Genomic DNA, 19,606 nt, shown 5'->3' with positions numbered 1-19,606 from the left:
GAGTAGGCCAACAAGGGATTCGTAATTACTGCAACAGAAAAACTCATATAGTTAAAGTAGGCTATCATCGTTACCGCAGGTGAGAGTCACAACTACTTTCATAAGCAGCTACTACAATATAATACGTTGCCACTACAATGGACACATCCGAACTATACAAATGACATAGACGGGCCTGAAACAGAACACTGGAAGTCTTATTAAAACATAAGTACAACAATTCGCCAAAAGAGATTAGTCTTTTTAAAGTAACGCAGCTTAGGGCGATGCGTAATCTATCGCGTCGCAAAATACTATTCCACCATGGTGTTTCTGCATGAAACGCTCGTAAATATGCGTATATTTTTTTTTTATTTTTACAGTCCATTAGTAACATGTAAATAAAGTCCACTAGCTCTGTTTCTTACGGGTGTTTCTACTTTTGTGCCGAACACAAGCCATTTTCATGTCTGCAATAAAAGAATACGCTTGTTAAGTGTACGTCCGACATTGTGTTACCTAATTAACAACCGATACCCGGTAGTAAACATGATAACAATATTTCAACGGTATTCATTATTCGCAAATAGTATTTAATTGTGTTGTGTGGTCTCACGCTTCATATTGGATATACCCAAGCTCTGTGTATTATCCAAGGCATTTCTCGCTCTTTCGAATGCTAATACGCTTCCACAACCATGTTTGTTGAAAATCATTGTAATAAGTTTATGTTTCTTCATTTATTGTATGTTTAAGAACGGTAACGCTCGCCATTCGCCAAGATAAAGTGTTTCTCCGAACTTTCTACGCAGTGCAATTAAGTTTATCCAATCAGTTTTATGAATGACAGCTTCTCACATCTTTATTATCATCGTCGATTTAGTTGAATATTGAATGTTTGTGTGTTTTAATGCCTATAAGCTTTTTCGCTTTCAAGTGACAGTTGCAGTTATCGATACATTTGACCATATGTGATTCAAACAACTGGCTGTGGAAGATCTCTGACGCAAACATGGAGCGGAATTGTCAACATGTGTTATAGAGAGGAGACTAAATTAATGGTACCAACAAATTGTCTATAGTTCACTATGCAAGTGTGGAGTCAAGACTTGACCTATTGACAGTCTGTGAATCCAGGAAGCAAATGTGCGTCCTGTAGGGAGAACGCTGTAGTGATAATAGTGAATTAGACAACAATTTCCAAAATGCCAAAAATTAAGGCAAGAGGCTTGCACAGTTCATGGTTACACCATAGGGAACTCGGTCATCGTTTCCCACTGGGACACAGTGACCGATTTTCGAAAGAACTGTACTCTTCTCTTATGCCTTGTAATGGCTGGGACCAAAGTGAACATCTGAGAAATGCTGTGCACGGTGGTGTTTTCAATTTGGAGTTTTCACCCGATAGGTAGGAGCAACTTATCGCTCGACGTAACTTCGTAGTAAAATACCATATTAAGTGAAACTAATTAGTTTACTTTGCAGCTCCCTACTCGTGGCAGCTTGTGAGAAGAAGAGCATTTTAATGTTTGATCCCTTGTGCAGAAAGTTAATACATGCAGTAGACAATGCACATCGTGACTGCGTCAACTGTGTCAGGTGAGACAGCCTTGCGTCTAGAATTTCGATCAAAATGTAGGCATTGACTATCACTTTAAAATTTGCATGAAATTTTTTTTGTATTGTCAAGTATCATGGAGCACATTAAGGTGCTAAATTGCAATACATGTAGTTCTGTTGTTGATTTTCTTTTGAATTAAAACTATCCACTATGTTATCCAAGAAGGAATGTAACAACATACCACATTAAGTACTTCTGATTGAGTTACTTTCTGTTATTCTTTGTATGTTTCAGATAGTTTTGTTACTCCACTCTCTCTGATTGCTAGAATCAGGCATTCTTCTGTATATATGTGTTCATGACCTACTGTCGGTTTGAGCTGTAAGCTATATAATGTTTTGGTGCAGGCTTTTCTTGTTTATAAACAAATTTCAGCATAGTGTGTTTTCATTCCAGTTTTTTATCATTATGTTCTCAAGTAATTTATGAAGGTTTCATTTGCAATGAACTTTGTCTGTAAGCCTTGTTGACATCAGTAAAAACAAATGATGGTTCAGAAGCATCATTCAGTTAGCTACATGAGAGCACATTCATTCACTACACAAAACATGTAAACTGTGTTGGATTACGTTAATCAGTATATTTTTGTGTAATTGTGGTACTTTTATGTGAAGATGCTATGAAATTTCATTTACGTACTTGCTTATTCTGTCGTCTTGTATTGACTGTAGTGTGTTTTTTGTGTAGATTGAGAATACAGTGTATTGCCAAACTCATTTCAAGGTATACAATCAGAAATTCTTCTCTTGAAGAGTTATATTTTTTGATGATCACAACTTGACAGTGAGACGAGATGCATCGTTTTATTAGTTTGAAAGACATCTTTTTGGTGAAAGATTCCTGGATATAACTTTATAAAGCAAAAACATATTCTTTGTAGTATAATCTGAAAGGAATCATTGGTGTGTTTTCTACACCACATATCTTTTACATTTTGTAGATCATAAGATGCATGGGAATGAGCTTTGTAGTGGACATTCCTAAAGGTAATGTTTATTGTGGGCACATGCATTATGTTACTAAAAGTCTGGTACAATCATATAAGTTATTTTGTATCAGCATAAAATTACTTTGTCTGGAAATGTAGTTAAAACATTGTACCTCATAGTTTCTATATTTGCTGTATTCATTTATTGTCTCAACTCGAAGAGCACTTAATCACATTGACATATTTTGTATCATATGCACAAGAACTGTATGATCATGTTGTAAGGGGTGAATAAAATTGAACATAATTGAATGAAATGACATTAGATCAAAAGTGTGAAACTTGTATGACTACTGCTAAGGAAGCTACTGTAACATGACATCATAACATGTAAGCCTGTTTTTAGGCATACATATGTTGTACTTACTTCTATGACTAAACCGATTGTCCACCATTTAACGTAGTAATATAAGTTTGTTTGTAATGGCCCGCCACCTTAAGTACGTGACATAAAAGGCTGGTTTGTCTATTGTCCCCATTCATTAGTAATAGTAATGTTGGTAGTAGTGTATGTAATTATTCATCCAAGGATCATCTGATAACAATGTAAGAATGTTCATGGTAATACAATGAAAATTAGTTGCTCAAAAGAGGCAAACACATAGAATGTAGAAATATACTATATGTGGATAGGGAAGGTTTAGTTTATTTGTCCATAGACAAGTCACATTAATACTGTTTTAAACAAAATGTACAGTTTTTTACAAATTATCTGCAGGTATGGGGAAAACAAGGGGCTATGTAAACTGTCTTCAAGTACTAAAATGGTTATTTTTACACAGATAACTACTTAACAACCAATATTAATAACACTGTCATAGACATAAGCAAAGCAGGCGTATACAAAAAAGTCACAAAGGTATGCCACACTGAAGACACTTTCAGAAGCAGTTTTATATGAAACGTAAACACCGATTTTTTAAATGTAATTTACGCTAATCCATGCTTCGAAGGAAGTTGATGTGAAGAGGGGAGAGGAGAGAATCTCAGAAATTTTCTCATATGCAAGCAAAAACCTACAATAACTAGTTGCTTGGTTTGAATGATGTACTGCTTAATTTTATTTTGGGGGGTTGATATAATCTTTAGTACTGTTTGGCTAAAGTTATCATATAACTTCATTTATTTTCGAGTAGCGATCTGTTTTTATGATCTTACGTTGTTGTTTGTATAAAAGAGCATTTATTGGGAAACTTCCAGTTAGGTGAAAGTCTACGGTAATCATTCATAAATATTGTATTGGTATGTTATGTTCTTGGTCAGCGAAATAGGACAATTTAATTTTGAATGCATTATTGTTTCAGAGTACTGTCAATATTATAATTTAACAGTTTAATGTCCAGGTTGGAGCAACAACAGTTATGAAAAGGGTAGATTGCTACTCACATTAAAGATGACATGTTGAGTTGCAGACAGGTACCACAAAAGGGCTGTTACACGCCTAAGCTTTCAGTCAAAGTCTTCTTCAGAAAAGAAGGGAAAACACATACATTCACACAAGTGGGCACTCCTCATAACTGGTCACTCAAGCTGTCATTTCTATTGTGAAGATGGCTTTGGCTGAAACCTTAGTGTGTGACAGTCTCTTCATTGTGCATGTCTGCAACTCATTTTTATGATCAGTAGCAATATATCCATTTCATAACTGTTAATATTATATAACTTGTCTTCATGTATCAGTCCCTTTTTCAGCTATGGACTCATAACATCAACTTCACACATTAGGCCTATATAATTACTAACTTTTTGTATTAGGTCAAGAAATCATCCAAAAATTTCCATTTTAATCATCTAACATTTTCTGTTACCGTTTTTTGTATACCTGCACTCCGTTTCACTTGTTAGAAATATGAAAATACTTTCTGTTAAGCTGGGAATATTGTTCGAATTTCTCATTATAAGATTTGTATTATCTATTAGTTTGTGTAATACCTCAGCACATTGCTGATTAAAAATATTACTAACTTCATATGAATCCCTCTATTCCTTTCCTCCCTTTTGCAGTGTTATTTTACTGCAATCTGCCCTCTTTGTTTATTCAACAAAGATCTGACAATGATACTGGATTCATTGTGGTAATAAAATGGAAATAAATAGCTCAAAAATACACACACACACAGAGTATATAATTTTCATTTATGAGGATGAGGATAGGGCAGGTGGTCAGCTGTGGTTTTGATGAAGAAACCATCCTGGCATCTACTTTAAATAATTTAGGAAAATAATGGAAAACCTAAGTCAAGATTGCCAGAAAGATGCAAACTTCACATTCCCGAATATTAGGTCATTGTCTTATCAAGTCCACTTTAACAGTCGGTTTGTCCCTATTCTACAATGTTCTTTGATTCACACACAATTTGCTTCAGATAACTTACGATATAACTTAATTTTGCTCTTCCTTGCTGCATAAACTAAGACACCTGCTGGTGACTTCTGGGCTAAGAACACGCTGCTATGCCCCTAGAACTAACTCAGTTTGTTCGGAAAACTGACTCCTGGCTCATAAGCACCCAATTGTACCCCATGTACATCTTAATGGCCTCTGCTAGGTCCAGCTAAAAAAAACTGATGACTGAGATGATTTCCGTGGGAAATTTGTTATAAGATTTTATTCCCCAATAGATAATTTTTGAGTTTTTTGTTTTTCCTTGATAAATGCAAGTCCAAACTGGCTTTTGTTCCATGGTTTGTGTAGAACTGTTAGCGAAGGTAGTAATGTTTTTTTTTTCCATATATGAGCAACAGATGGTTGATATACTCGCAGAGTCCAATAAGGATATCCAAGTTCTTAAACAGTTACTTAGAATGAGCCGCCTAGCACTTGTAGCATAAAAATTGTCATGTTTTGTGCCTTTCAATCCCCAGAAAATTATCCTTTATCTGAGAGCTGAGTGTGTCGTCACAAGACACTGGCAGTTACAAACTGATAATAGAATCCTAAGAGCAAAACATGCAGATGACTTTTTTCCCCAGTATCTTTGTGTTTTCATATCAAGTTAATTGAGAAGCAATATTCACCCTTAAAAACTGTGTGTTTGTTACACAATCTGTAGAATTCTCATCTATGTTTAATGTGACAGAATTATTTTCCCTATTCATGCTGAAGTACATACTGTTTTCTTTAAATAGTCATCACTGATTTATTACACAGTGCCCAGCTGTAAACATCATTGAGACTTTTATTTGCTTTAGCTGATAGGAGATAAGGTGTTTTATCAGTGACTATGATGTTGCTACCATCAGCAAAGAGAATTTTTTTCCATGTCTTATACCCTCTGGGAGGTCATTGATATGTGTTAACACTTTAACTATTGGCAACATACATATCTGTCCACAGTTGTCATGGCTTCAGTGCTAGCAGCATATGCGTGCGACAGAAGCTAAGCATGCCTGGAGTGCCAATGTTGTGTGTGTATATATATATGTTTCGAGTTTTCTCGTAAGTGTGTTGACTACTGGTACAGAAGTCCATCTCTGTTCAGCTATTTGCACTAAGGAACAAAAATTACAATAGGTACAATTTGCATGCACAGTGAATGCAAACTGTAGTGATATGGAATTTGGGTTAATAAACATTACAATGGTTTTGAAGTGGCGTGACAGAAGAGATGTATGTATGTATGTTGATGTCATGTGTAAAGCTGCAATGAAATCAACTATGAAAGTGGACTTCCAAACTAATATTGAAAAATTTAATCTGAAATGTGTGTTTGATTACAGCAAGTTTGCAGTGGGCAAAGATGTCAACAGAATGTGTTCGCAAAACACTGAAATGGTGCAAAATACTGTTTTTTCACTCCTTAGATATGTGTGTGTTAAATTCCCACATGTTTTACAAGGTTCATGCATAGAATTCTTCACTCACCGAATTTCACCTCGCCCTAATTTGAGATTTTGCAGACATACCACCAAGAAAGGAAAGCATCAGGAGGTCGTTGATCAGTGGAGAAAAATCGATTGTGGCTCTGAGCAAGGCACTTTCCAAGTACTGTTAAACCATAAGTAAAATAACACGTACTTGTGAGGAGACTACTCAGTTGCATTACTGCTGTAAACAGTGTGATGCAAAACTCTGTGTTATGCCTTGTTTCGAAATGATCATACAAAAAAATTTCTGAAATGTGATTCTTTGTAATGTTATCTGGTTTTGGGAACTTCAGCAACTAAAATTTATTTTAAGATCTTATTAGTGATAATAAATACAGAAGACCCTGTGGTGATGAAGATGCAGCACGGCAAATGCTGTAGTGCTCAGCACCATATTGTGCCCAGCATTTTCCATTACATTACACTGAGGAACACCTATGTGTATGTGCTTGTCTGACAGCTGTTTTACTAAAAGTTTGTCAGCAAAAAAAAAAAATTTGAACTATCCATACCTTTCGCACCCCAATTTTCGGATAAGATTGTAACCATTCATTTGGAATCCTTCCTACGCTTAGTGCTTCTAGCTTATCTTGTATTTTATTTTCAACTAGCTTATATTGTATTTTATTTTCAACAGTGTCAAGTCTTGGATGAGTCCTAAGAACATGCATGTAACACAGACATCTTTGTCAAGACCTTGGAGTAGCACTTTAGTGAAGTCTCTAATGGCCGATAATGTACTTGTCCCTCTTCGGTAACCAAACTGTGATTTGTTAGAAAGGTTGCATTTATTCATGTAACTCATTATTTTTTGTTGCATGATGGATTCAGTTACTTTTAAAGAACACATACAGTAATAGAGTTGCCCGCTGTTTTTAATACCCTTCTTTAACGAGGGCACAACACATGCAAGCATTAGATACTCTGGAGAAATGTCAGCTGAAGGACTCATTTATTATGTTTATTATGTTTTTGGGGCTTCTAGGCTGAACAGAAACTGCAACATCATCTGTGCTTGCTGACTTCTTATTTTTATCTTCCTGACTTCAAGCTCTGATATGGAAAAGACCACTATTGTTCTTGCTGTGTAAGTCAGTGTGAGTGCTTCCGAATACCCACAATCATCTGTCTATTCTCATTAGCTGCTGCTGATGTTGTGGCTACTTTTGGAAATGTCTAATAATAATAATAAAACAATAATAGTTTAAACAGAATGCAGAATTTAAAGAACTTAGCATTTACATTGTTTTCCAGATACGCTTCATTCAAGGTTTGATTTGCTAATGCCCTATGAAAGTATGTACTTCTAAGAAGATCCTTGTACAAGACTGCTGTTTTGTGGGTTTTACCAAACCTGTGTTTAACTGTATTATCTGACAGTGGTGATTAGAAAGGCCAAGATTTCTTACAGATACTTTGCAACATTTGGTGTCAGTGTCTTTAAGTACTTGGTCCAAGACTGATGGTGAAATTTTTGATATCCATACAGCAGCAGTTACCAAAAGTGCTTAAAATGTTTAGGAAGTTATTAATTTCACCTTCAACCCCTGTGTTAATATTCATGTCTCAACTCATTATGATGATAGTTTTGGGGAGTCTCAAAGGACTTCAGATAATTTGTTGAAGAAAGTGTCCATTTATTTGGTAATTTGAACCTTCCCTGTTGTCATTTCTGTGGCATCACATGGCCTTAGAGGTATTATTTGAAGTTTTGACTTCATTTTGGTAAAAGCAATCTTCAGCACTATGTGGCTAACATGAGATTCAGTAATCTGGTAATTTTCATATCTTGTTTTAAGTTCTTCCCTTGCTGTGAAAACAGTTCCTGCAGTCTATTTCTTATTATGATTCCTAATTGTTTGCCTGTGTGACACAGGGATGGCTGTATTTTTGTAGTATCATAGAGGTGAATATTTTTACATTTGTCCTCTTCATTTTAAGCAGAAGGGAATTATTTGATAGCACACACTTTCCCAGTTGGACATCTTAGCTGCTGGTGAATCTTCCAGATTGTATGATTTTGGTCCATGACACGTTTTCATTCCTGACATTTCTTCCAGAGTTGCATTAGAGATCTTCAGAGATGCTCATGGTTTGGCTAAGTTGTAGGGGCTCTCCAGGAGCATTTCTAAATGTGTCCAGCTCACAATGAGAGGTGTTTGTGAGAAAAAAAAAAAGATTTTCATGTTATGCTCTACAGCTTTAAAAAAAGTAGTGTGGTACAGATGGTTGTGTTGCATAACAGTTAAGGTTGTGGGTTTGGACCTCCACAGGTGCTATTGGTGCTATCAACATTTTAATTTTTAAATCTTTATTGAAATGAATTTGATCATTATTTATGTTCAGTTAATGTTTTTTTCTTTTTTTTCTTAATTCCCTTGTCACATAATTTTATCACTGTATTATTTTCTTCAATGGCGTTCATTTTTTCCGTCTTGACATTTTTTCCACCTGAATCTTTGTGTATATGAATTTAATTATATTTATTTATCTGTCATAATATTTAAACATGTGATAATACCAATCTATTACTTTGGGAGCAAAAGATGGAAAAAATCTATTTATGTATATTGACTGTGCAGTGTTGTCAAACATGTATTGTTCGTTACAAGATGTACATATTTTTTGGATTGTAATTGCCGTACAAACATTTAAAATATAAATTCTTATTATATGTGGACAAAGTAATGCAGATGAAGATTTAAGCGAAAGAATGGGTTACAAGTAAAATTAAATTCAAGCAAAATGGGGAGGAGAAATAATGAATGCAATAACATGGACCAAAAATATAATATTATAAATATTATTAAAATCACACGAATAAAGCTTCCAAGTGGAAGAAGGCTGATAGGAAGCAAATGAAAAAGTTAATACAGTGTTTAAAATGATGTGATGGACAGATAGAAATAAAAAGTTACATTTAAACTAATTAACTGAATCAAAATTATGATCCCAACTTATAAAGATTTAAAAATTAAAAATAAAATAAATATAAAATATTTGAAAGGAACTTAGGCAATACAAACCCACAGCTTTGGTATATGAGGACTGCACCTTAATCGTTATACAATGCAACCAAACTGTAGAACATTACTTTTTTAAAGCTGTAGAGCTTCATGTGAAATACCAATATTTTTTTGTAGATTACTTGTAAGTGAGGGCCCACCAGGGTGAATGGTTGCAGAGTGTTGTACATCAGACCTTAACAATCATCATCGTATAGCTGGTTTCAAAAAGTTGATCCCACCCCTGGGGACCTTTCCTTGTTAGATCTGTGTAAAAAGTCATGAATAACCATACAACTCAGAAGATTCACCAGTAACTAATACTGTAATAACTTCCATAGAAAGGACTTAAAGTTCTTCTAAAACAACTAGTTATCTGATAGTCAGGTGACTGGACCCCCTTAAATATTTTTGTCGCAATTTTCTATTGACCATAGGATACTTCGTTTCATCTTGTAGTCAGCATTTATTGCCACTACCCAACCCTCATGTTCAGGTGTGTGTGTGTGTGTGTGTGTGTGTGTGTGTGTGTGTGTGTGGCTTATTTCATTTTCTCTTAGTTCATGTTCAGTGGTCTGTAGCCATTCAAGTCTCATGTTCCATAAATACCTGAAGGTATGTCGAATGATTAAAGCTGTACATTAAGTCAGAAGCAGGCATATTTTTGTGAATTACCAACAACAAAATATGACGAATGGAAAGTTACTTGGAAAGAAGTCAGCATTCTTCCTCCCACACACATCACTCGCGGTTTTGATATGATGGATCTTACTAAGCATTTGTCTTGTATTGATTTCTGAGATCACTCTCAGGTGTGTCTAGTACAAAAGTTAAAACGCATTTAGTATTACCATTAGTGCTAAAACTGGACATTCAAGAATAAAAGTTGTATGTATTTGAATGCAGATGGACGTTTCATAGATTGCCTTCCCAGTCATTCATTTTCATTCTTTTATACACACACACACACACACACACACACACACACACACACACACACAGTGTCCATAATGAAAGCGAGCATTCAGCAATGTGGAATGGGACTAACTATACATTAACCCTCGAGTGACTGCTTCCGTTCTTATTTTGGTGGGCATGCAGTGTACTTTGAACTCCATATCTATCTACCACATATTCAGCACTTCAGTGGAACCATGTTTAAGTACTATCTCATTTATTAGCATTTTTTTATTATTTAAAGTTGTGTAATTGACAACATTTGCTACAGATGGGTTGCTTCTAGTGGAATTGTGTGTGGGGTCCTTAATATATAAAAGTATGCTGACTTTGATATAAGCATTGTTCTTTTATTTTGTAAATTAAATGGATGTTTGTGTTAAGACTCACTATTTATAACTTGATTGTAATAAATGGAAGTGTTATCATGATTTGTTTTGTTTCGGTTTTATTGACAATGCAGATTTTCGTCCATGTACTCTGTTCATCTCTTCCTTGGAAAGACACGTCATTTTTAAGCTTAGGAAAGATGCATAATTTTTTAAGCTAAGTATTACTTCTGCCCCCCCCCCCCCCCCCCTCAAGGCAAGGATTAATTTGACGAGTAAAGCTTTGTGTCCCTGGGGTTCCTGAGCTGGGGACCGGTAAGCGTCGTCAGTCTTCTGTCACTGTAAGCTCTGAGCATTCTTCAGCAATCACCATGTGGCACAGTGGTGCGACATTGTGTATCTCGGGGAATGGGGATCTTGGCTTCATTGCCTGGATAGCGAGGATGGATAAACCTTTCTAAAAAAACCTGTCAATTTCATGGTGTGTTGCGTGCTGATGAGATGCATGGCTGTTAAGGGTGAACAGTCATTAGCAGACAATCTCTGGGGAACTTGCTTCATGTCAGTTGTGTAAGGCTTATTCAGGCATGCAGGGCTCTGTCTGAGTGGACCCTTATTTCCCTAGCTGCTCGTTAGACCAAAATGGATCCTCCAAAATTTTCTTTTCCTCTTCCCAGCATAAAGGGTGGACTGCTGGTGGGTACTGACACCCAATCAAGTAAGAGGGCTCATATAGCTAGTCCTGGCTCAGGAGTGAAATCTAAGTGTTTCATGTCTAGTAACAGAACACATGCTGGCAGTGAGAATGTTCACTTTAATCATCAAAAGGAAAGAGAGCAGCTTCGTGAAAGTTTCTCCTTCTTATATTCACTGAGGGTTGGAAGGCATTGTTGACAATTTAAAATCTGTTAAACGATTGCGTTATGGGGCACTGGTGGCAGAAACTGCTAGTTCCCAACAAGTAAAGAACCTACGAAATGTGCAGTGCCTGGGGGAATATGCCATTGAAACAGCTGCACACCAGCTTGAGTTGTAGCAAGATGTTGTGATGTGCAGGAATCTGGTGGACATTTCCAGTGAGGAACTTTTAAGATGAGTGTACTCCAGAAGGAGTAACTGACGTGCAAAATATCATGAGGAGGGTGGACAGGGATCTTTATCCTGATGTTTAATAACAAGAAACTTCCTGAGCATGTAGGCAGGTTTCCTTTGCCTAAGCGTGTGGCCTTATATACCCAACCCAACACAGTGTTTCAGATGCCAGTGCTTTGGGCATACTACTGTTGGGTGTCATGGAGAAGCTACTTGTGGCAAATGCGTTAAGGCAGCCCACAACGGTGTCTCTTGTTCCTCTCCACTGAAGGGTGTAAATTGCTCCGGAACTCACCCTGTGTGGAGTCAAGTCTGCAGCATGTATCTGGAAGCACGGAAAATACAAACAGCTTAAAACTGAAATGCATCCCATATGATAAGGCAAAAAAAGTGTAAAGCCATGCTGCCCCCAGCTTTTGCTGCCTCCTTCACTTCAGTTGTTAAAGAGTCAGTGCTGAACGCTGAGGCTGCTACACGAATGGACGTTGCTAGTAGCAGCACTACTTCCTATGTTTGTCCATGCTCTTGTGCTGCTGCAGTCATTTCTAACCCTGTCCTTCTCCCCCAGAACTTCAGAAAAAGCCGTGGTTGCTAGTATTGTGAAGCTCTCTGCCCCTCCAAAAGTTCCGTCTGGTATGCTGTCCGATTCTGCCACAACCACAGCCACTGTTATGGCTGCAAACTCTATGCAGGGGAAAAAATCAAAGGCAAAATGACCACCACAGTTGGAATTGGGCAGTAAATAGCCTGATGATGTTCAGTCAACCTCTCTCATATGTCTGTTGGTTCTTCTTTAGAGACTAGCAACCTGGATGTTGAACTGAGACAGTCATCTTGCCTCAAGAGAGATTCTCTGCCCATTGTGGGTTCCCCTCCACAGCAGGAAGTCAAGATGAAAGTGCTACCCCTGTGATAGGTGGTTTTCATCCTCCAGTGGAATATTAATGGGTTCAGGACACGTGGAAGAACTGAAGCTCCTGGCACAGGTATGGCGCCTTTGCATGTTTTTGCAGGTATGTCCCCTTTGCATGTTTTTGTTTGCAGGGAAAACATTTTTTAAGGCATCTGTCCTATGGGGCAGTACACTCCATCGTAAGGATGACCTGACTGGGGAAAGGGCCAGGGGAGGAGTTGCTGTGTTTGCTAACAATGTGCACCACTCCTCTGCTCTATCCCTGGCTACTGACCTGCAAGCAGTTGCAGTTGAAATTCATGCACATTGGAGGTTTACAATTTGCTTGCTGTAATTACCTCTCCTAGATACAGTAGAGTCTGAGGCTTTCACAGATCTTATGGAACAAATCCCTCAACCATTTCTCCTTCTGGAGACTTCAATGCTCATCATGTCCTTTGGGGCTCGACCTCTACTTGCCCTCAGGGTGGAGGTTTGGAGAGCCTCCTGACATTTGAAGAGCTGTGCATCCTAAACACTGGTTCTCCCACTCATTTCTGTGCTGCTACTGGGTTGTTCTTGGCCGTCAACCTATCTCTCTGCTCCCCAGCCCTTGCCGACTCTTTTCACTGGGAGGTCATTGACAACCTTCATTCCAGTGACCATTACCCAATCTGCATTCACCTACTGAATGGAGGATTGCTTCAACAGAACCCGCCAAAAGGGATGGTCAGCAGGGCTACCTGGACTCTGTTCAGCCACCTGGCAGTGTTTGAACTTTGCAACAGTGTCACATGAGAGTTCCATCGTGCCGCTGACTTAACCATCCTTCAGCAACCCAGTGCAGGTGTGCGGCTGTTCGACAATTTAAGTGCTGCCCTACAGCAGACAACCTCAGAGCCAAGGCTCGACGTGTAATTAAGAAGAATAAGAAAAGGTCATCGTGAACCTTCTTGAACTCCACAAACTATTCCACTTGTTCTACACATGAATGGGAAGCCATCTGGAGGATTTCTGGCAAACAGTCATTTACCAATAAAAGCAATTCTGAAACAAGGGTGTCGCCAAACAAAATCTGGAGATATTGCTCAGGTGCTGGCAGAGCTAAATATGTTCATCCAGTACTAAATATCTTGTCTGTTCAGATTTTCTGAGTGCCCTTCACTCTCTTCAATGTTCGTGCCCCTCAGATAAAGTAGTCCAAACTATTCAAGATGCCCTCCTCCAACAAGACAGCTAGGGGAGGAGGTGTCTTTCTGCTGGGTACCAGGGCACATGGGGATCACAGGGAATGGAAGGACGGATGTAGCAGCCAACATGGTGTGTCATGATTCTCAGGTATTTCCGTATACCATCCTCCTGCGTGCTATAACTTTGCTGTTGAGTTCCAGTGTCTTGGATCTGGAGGGGGGGGGGGGGGGTGAATGGCTGGAAGTGACACAGTAAGCTCAACTTACTAAAGTCCACAATGCGTCCGTGGTGTACTTCCTTCCAACCACATCGATAGGATGAGGTTCTCCTCACTCGTCCTCGTATAGGCCACAGCCCTCTAGTGCACGACTTCTTGCTGCGATAAGAGGACCCTCCAATGTGTGGCGCTTGTGGTGTACAGATCACTGTGCAATACATTTTATTGGACTGCATTTTGTTTTCTGACCAGTGGGCTGTGACTGTTTTGCTAATGAGTCTGCAATATGTTTTAGATAACATTCCAACGAATGTGAGTTATACAGTTTTGTGAATTGTCCAGTGTTTTTTCCAAGATTTTAGGGAGACGGTTTTAATGTGTTAACAAGGTGACTGGCTCACCCATATTTTATATAAGTAGTCAGCCAGTGACATTTTCCTGTTCCTTTTAGCTCCTTTGTCGTTTTACTTGTGTTTTAGTCTCCGGTAAAGCATCTTTTATTCTTTCCTGTTTTGCTTGCGTGCATGGTCACATTTTAGTACGAGGGTGGTTTGAAAAGCTCTTTTAATCACCACGAGAGGTCAACGCTAGTGCAACGAGTTGTTCACATGATATTCATTGGACTGTGGCCTGTAAACACGTGCCATGTCAGTGCTCGTGGAAGAGAGCTGTGGCTCTGTTGTTCATGCATAGTGATTTGTGAAGATGGAAAAAGTTGAGATTTGAGCAGTGATTAAGTACTTCGTAAAGAAAGCAGAAGACATTCATGCCGATTTCCAGAATACACTGGGGACTCTGCTCCTTCATATTCAACTGTTGCCAAGTGGACAAATGAATTTAAATTTGGTCAGGAGAGCTTAGATGATGATCTGCGCAGTGGTCGGCCAAGATTTGTCACTACTCCAGAAATCATTGCAAGAGTGCGCTAAATGGTCATGGAGGATCCCTGATTGAAAGTGTGTGAAATTGCTCATGATTTCCAGATGTCATCTGAAAGGGTGTTCACATTTTAACTGAAGAATTAGAAATGAAAAAATTGACTGCAAGGTGGGTGCCACACATGCCGTCGCCAGGCAAAATTACATGAACTAAGGTATGAACTGTTGCCACGGCTCCGTCAGACTTCCATCTCTTCCTAAAACTGAAAATTTTTCTTGGTTGATGAAGATTCACTTCAAACGAAGACTTGATAGCCGAAGCTGACAACTATTTTGCAGGACTGAAGGAAACTCATTTTCGAGATGGGGATCAAGGCACTGGAACGGTGTTAGACCAAGTGCATTAATCTACAATGAGACACATAGAAAAATAAAAAAAAGTTTGATGTAAGTACTTTTTTTCCGTTCTGAGAACTTTTCAAACCACCCTCGTAATTTTATTCACATTTGTTTCTTTTAATGTATATAAGGGTCATGATAACTTTGCTGTTAAACACCCATAAGCATCACTCACTTTGTGAATCATGCTAGGTATAATCAGTGGTGTCATCTTCTTCATTGGTATTGTCATCATCGCCATCTGAAAACTACACTTTAGCTTCAGAATTCGTACAGGATAGTTAATAAAGTTTGTCATTTGTGATGTTTTTGTGTGTCCTGGAAAAGAAGTCTTAAAAAGTACTGTATAGACCACTTCTATACAAAATCATACGCAAAACAGCAGCTGTGTTACTGAAAGTAGAAAAACTAAACTAGAGAAATTTTATTTACATGACAAGGTGTGAGATATATATTATATGCCGAACTTGTGACTCTCACTTTTAAACTTCTCACAGACATGCTAAGGTGTTAGATAATGGAAAAAAACCTGCCAGCATTGTAGCTGAAACAATAATGAAGGAATAGCTGATTTCCCTGACCCAACAAAGGATCTAAATTCACAAAACTTAAACTTAATTTGCATTTAGTGCACTTCATATGCCAGTGTAGATGCTGTTGGATTAACTGTCAGAATCACACTTGAAAGTTTTTGTGACGAATTAGGCTGGCTGCGGAATGCTAGATGTATCGTAGAATTGAGAATTCTAAGGTCACCTAAAGGTTTCAGAGGGCAATACTCATCAGAGGCAGGTAGTAGTCTGGGTGTTCGTTGCACACAAGGTCTTTTTAACTTAGGTGACTCACCATGATAGCTTTAGGAGGCACTCCCACTCCCCAATCACCACCAATTCTCCTCCTCTCTTTGCAGTATTAATGTAGTTGTTTGCGTTTCGCAGTTGAACACTGACAACAGTGCTGCTAGCTGTCGGGGATCATCTTTCACCAACTTGACTGTAGGACAGAAAGACGGCTGAAATCTGAAGTTGATAGCAGTGAGATTTTTATAGTAAAGTAAGTTTATATTGAAAAAATAGCCTAATGGGAAGTCTAGGAGGCAGACAAAAAACTGAGATTCACCAAGGTAGAAATTGAAGCTGCATATGAAACTATTTGGGCAAGGATGGGCATAAACTTCATTATTGGACTTTTTTTTTTTTTATTGATCACCAGACTTTCGCTCAGATGTAACCCTAGACTTTCGAGTAAACCTCATCTCACTAGTGTATGTATGTTCCCAGTCACACCTGTTGTCATTGTAGGAGACAAAGGCAAGTAATATTAACATGTTCAGTAAACTATATGAAGAGGCAGTAGTGTCAAATGTCAGGGAGAAACAAGAAATATGTAGCTTTGGCTGGAGCATGTAAAAGAAATGTGACTAAAGCTTAGAGAAATAGCTGACAAAGCACTGGATACATATGTTATAGAACGGATCATAATTGGAAATAATATTTATTTGTTGCTTATTTAACCTGATCAGATTGGGGCCTTAAGGTCCTCTCTTACAGCTGACCAGGAAACCACCCTCCTGGGGACACCACCTTACTGAAGGCACCCTTAACTTCAGTGATGGGTGGGAGGATTTGTGTGCCTAAGTGACACTGAGGACTATTCTGGTGGTAGCATGTCTACTGGTAGGGTCATCTAAGCCAGACAGGCCTCAGCAGAGGGGCCTGACAAAGAGTGTCCCCATGACTTAGGAAAATTTTGGCTGTGTTTCGCCCAGGGAGCCCCACCAGCAGTGGTTGGGTACAGGTAGGGCGACCCTGGGTTTCCACAGCTGGCGACTGCTGTGAACTTGGGGCATACTCGTACTTCAGAGACCATCATTGGGCATGTTGTTAGTATGTTGTGTGCTTCAGAGAATGGGAGCCTTGGCTTCACCATCTGGACCATGAGAAAGATACACATCAAGCTAGGTTGGTCAGTCCTCCTGTGAAAAAATCTGAGTTATAGTAGCAGTGCATAAGTTTGTCATAACAGCAAACCAAGTATCTAAGCTTCTGGGATGCTAGGCCTTGGGTGGCTACTCTGAGGTGGCTGAGTTACATGACATCCTTAACTTCTGGAAAAGCATTGTTACATGCTGTGATATAAAGGCAATGGACCCAGTGGAGTTGCATGAAAGATGGAAGTGCAGAACTATAAGAAGAAAGTCAATGGCACATTGGAAAACTCTGCAATATTTGTTCTAATATTTAACATTCAGAGTTTATCTGAACGTATCCTTGCAGGTTACATTAATGTTAAGGTTTGACTGTTTGCTCTCAACCAAATGCGATGCTTCAAATGTCAACAATTTTATCATACATCTATGGTTTGTACTGTGAGAGCTGCATGTGGAAATTGCGGCATCTCAGCTCGTGAATCAGGTGATTCTTGTACACTTCCTTCAAAGTACAGAAACTGCTCAGGGGCTCATTCAGTATGGAGCAGAAAGTGTGGGATTTATAACAAGGAAAGGAAAATTCTGGAGTTGAAAGTTACGAGATGCATACACTATGGTGAAGCTAAAAAAAGCTTTTAAAGCCATACTATCTCCAGTATATTTGCTACTGCTCTTGCTTTGGCCCTTAAGAAACCAGTCACTAAGTGTGATGCCTCCACACAAACCCATACCACAGATTCAAGTATAAGTATTTGCGCTTGCCGGTGTACCTGTGGAGGGAAAGCTATACTTCAATCTGAAATCTTTCAGAATCCATTGACAGTGGACGTGAAACCTCAGTCACCTACCACTGCACACCATCAGAAGGCCACTAAGCTGTCCCCCTACCAATATGAGCAACTCCTCCCATAAGTAAGGGAAGACATCTTACAAAAGTCAAACCAAATTGAAGAAAGTGAGGGCTAAACCTTCAGATTGATGAGCTCCTTCACTTTCTGATGCGATATTACTGTCAACGATCTTGATATCCACATGGAAGAACCAGAGAGCTGGAGACCACCTAACATTCCCTCTGACATTTCGGGTAAATTGCCTGTGCCGACTAAGGAGGACAACCAGTGATAATCATCTCCCACAGGGTCTTACACGTTTCAGGCACATTTGGAAGAATTACAGTTACTGTTCCATTAGAGACTGTTCTGCATCTGCTAGCAAGAAAATCATTTTAAAGTTGCTGTTACACATGCATAAAGGGGCTACCACCTGTACAGAAAGTAGTGTTACTGGAGACTTGGCCTACGGTGGTGTGGCTGTTTCCATTGATGTCGGATGCCACTCCTCTACTGTCCTAGGACAGCCATACAAGCAGTTGCAGTGGAATTTCTCACACTGCAGTTAAATTACAGTGTGTTTGTTATATCTTCCACCTCATGAAGAGATGAATGCAGATGCACTAACAACAGACCTTTTATGGGCACTCTCCTGTCCATTCCTCCTCATGCAGGATATTGGTGCACACAGTGCGCTGCGGGTCTCAGCTACCACTTGCTCCAGGGGTCGAATTCTCGAGGATCTAGCCCATTTAGACAATACATGTCCTTTGGGAATATCCCCTTATTTTTGCTCCCCAGCTATTGCAGACTGAGTTTTATTTTTTATTTATTTCACATGTTTAATTCCGTTGGACCAAATTGAGGCGCAAATCTCAAAGGTCCTGGAACATGTCGGTACATGAAATTACAACTCAAAAAGTGATAACAGACAAATAAAAGTTTATGAATCCAAAAAATGACAAGCCATAAGTTTAAGTAAACACAATCAACAATGTAACACAAGAATCAGTTTAATTTTTCAAGGAACTTCTCGAGAGAATAGGAGGAGTTACTCATGAGGAAACTCTTCAGTTTTGATTTGAAAAAGTGTGGATTACTGCTAAGATTTTTGAGTTCCTGTGGCAGTTTATTGAAAACGGATGCAGCAGTATACTGCCTGCCTTTCTCCACAAGTCAGTGAGGTGCAATCCAAATGCAGATTGGATATATATAGGGTTGCGAACTTACACCGTTTATTGCCTGAACTACCTGTTTGAGCCAAAAATATCATTTGAGAATGGGAAGAGTTACCCCAAAACATAATACCATACTTCATAAATGAATGAAAATAATCAAAGTAGAGTACTTTTCATGTTGAACTATCACTTACTTTGAATGGTATAAGAACACATATTGTTCAAATAGTAAAAATGACAACATTGAGTCTTT

General features: G+C 38.6%; 1 protein-coding gene across 1 annotated transcript in view; it reads left to right on the top strand.

Moving 5' to 3' along the window:
* Positions 1 to 394: 394 nt before the first annotated feature.
* LOC126354122 (DDB1- and CUL4-associated factor 10) overlaps positions 395 to 19,606 on the top strand; it is a 63,238-nt gene continuing 44,026 nt past the window's right edge. The window contains exons 1-2 of the mRNA XM_050003519.1: positions 395 to 1,387; positions 1,465 to 1,578. Of these exons, the coding sequence (XP_049859476.1) occupies positions 1,185 to 1,387; positions 1,465 to 1,578 (317 nt within the window). The 5' untranslated portion in view covers positions 395 to 1,184. The remainder of the gene's footprint in view (positions 1,388 to 1,464; positions 1,579 to 19,606) is intronic.

This window comes from Schistocerca gregaria, chromosome 3, assembly GCF_023897955.1.
Source record: "Schistocerca gregaria isolate iqSchGreg1 chromosome 3, iqSchGreg1.2, whole genome shotgun sequence".
NCBI classification, from domain to species: domain Eukaryota; kingdom Metazoa; phylum Arthropoda; class Insecta; order Orthoptera; family Acrididae; genus Schistocerca; species Schistocerca gregaria.
The sequence above is the reverse complement of the archived record's forward strand: the minus strand, read 5'-3'. Positions and strand labels throughout refer to the sequence as shown.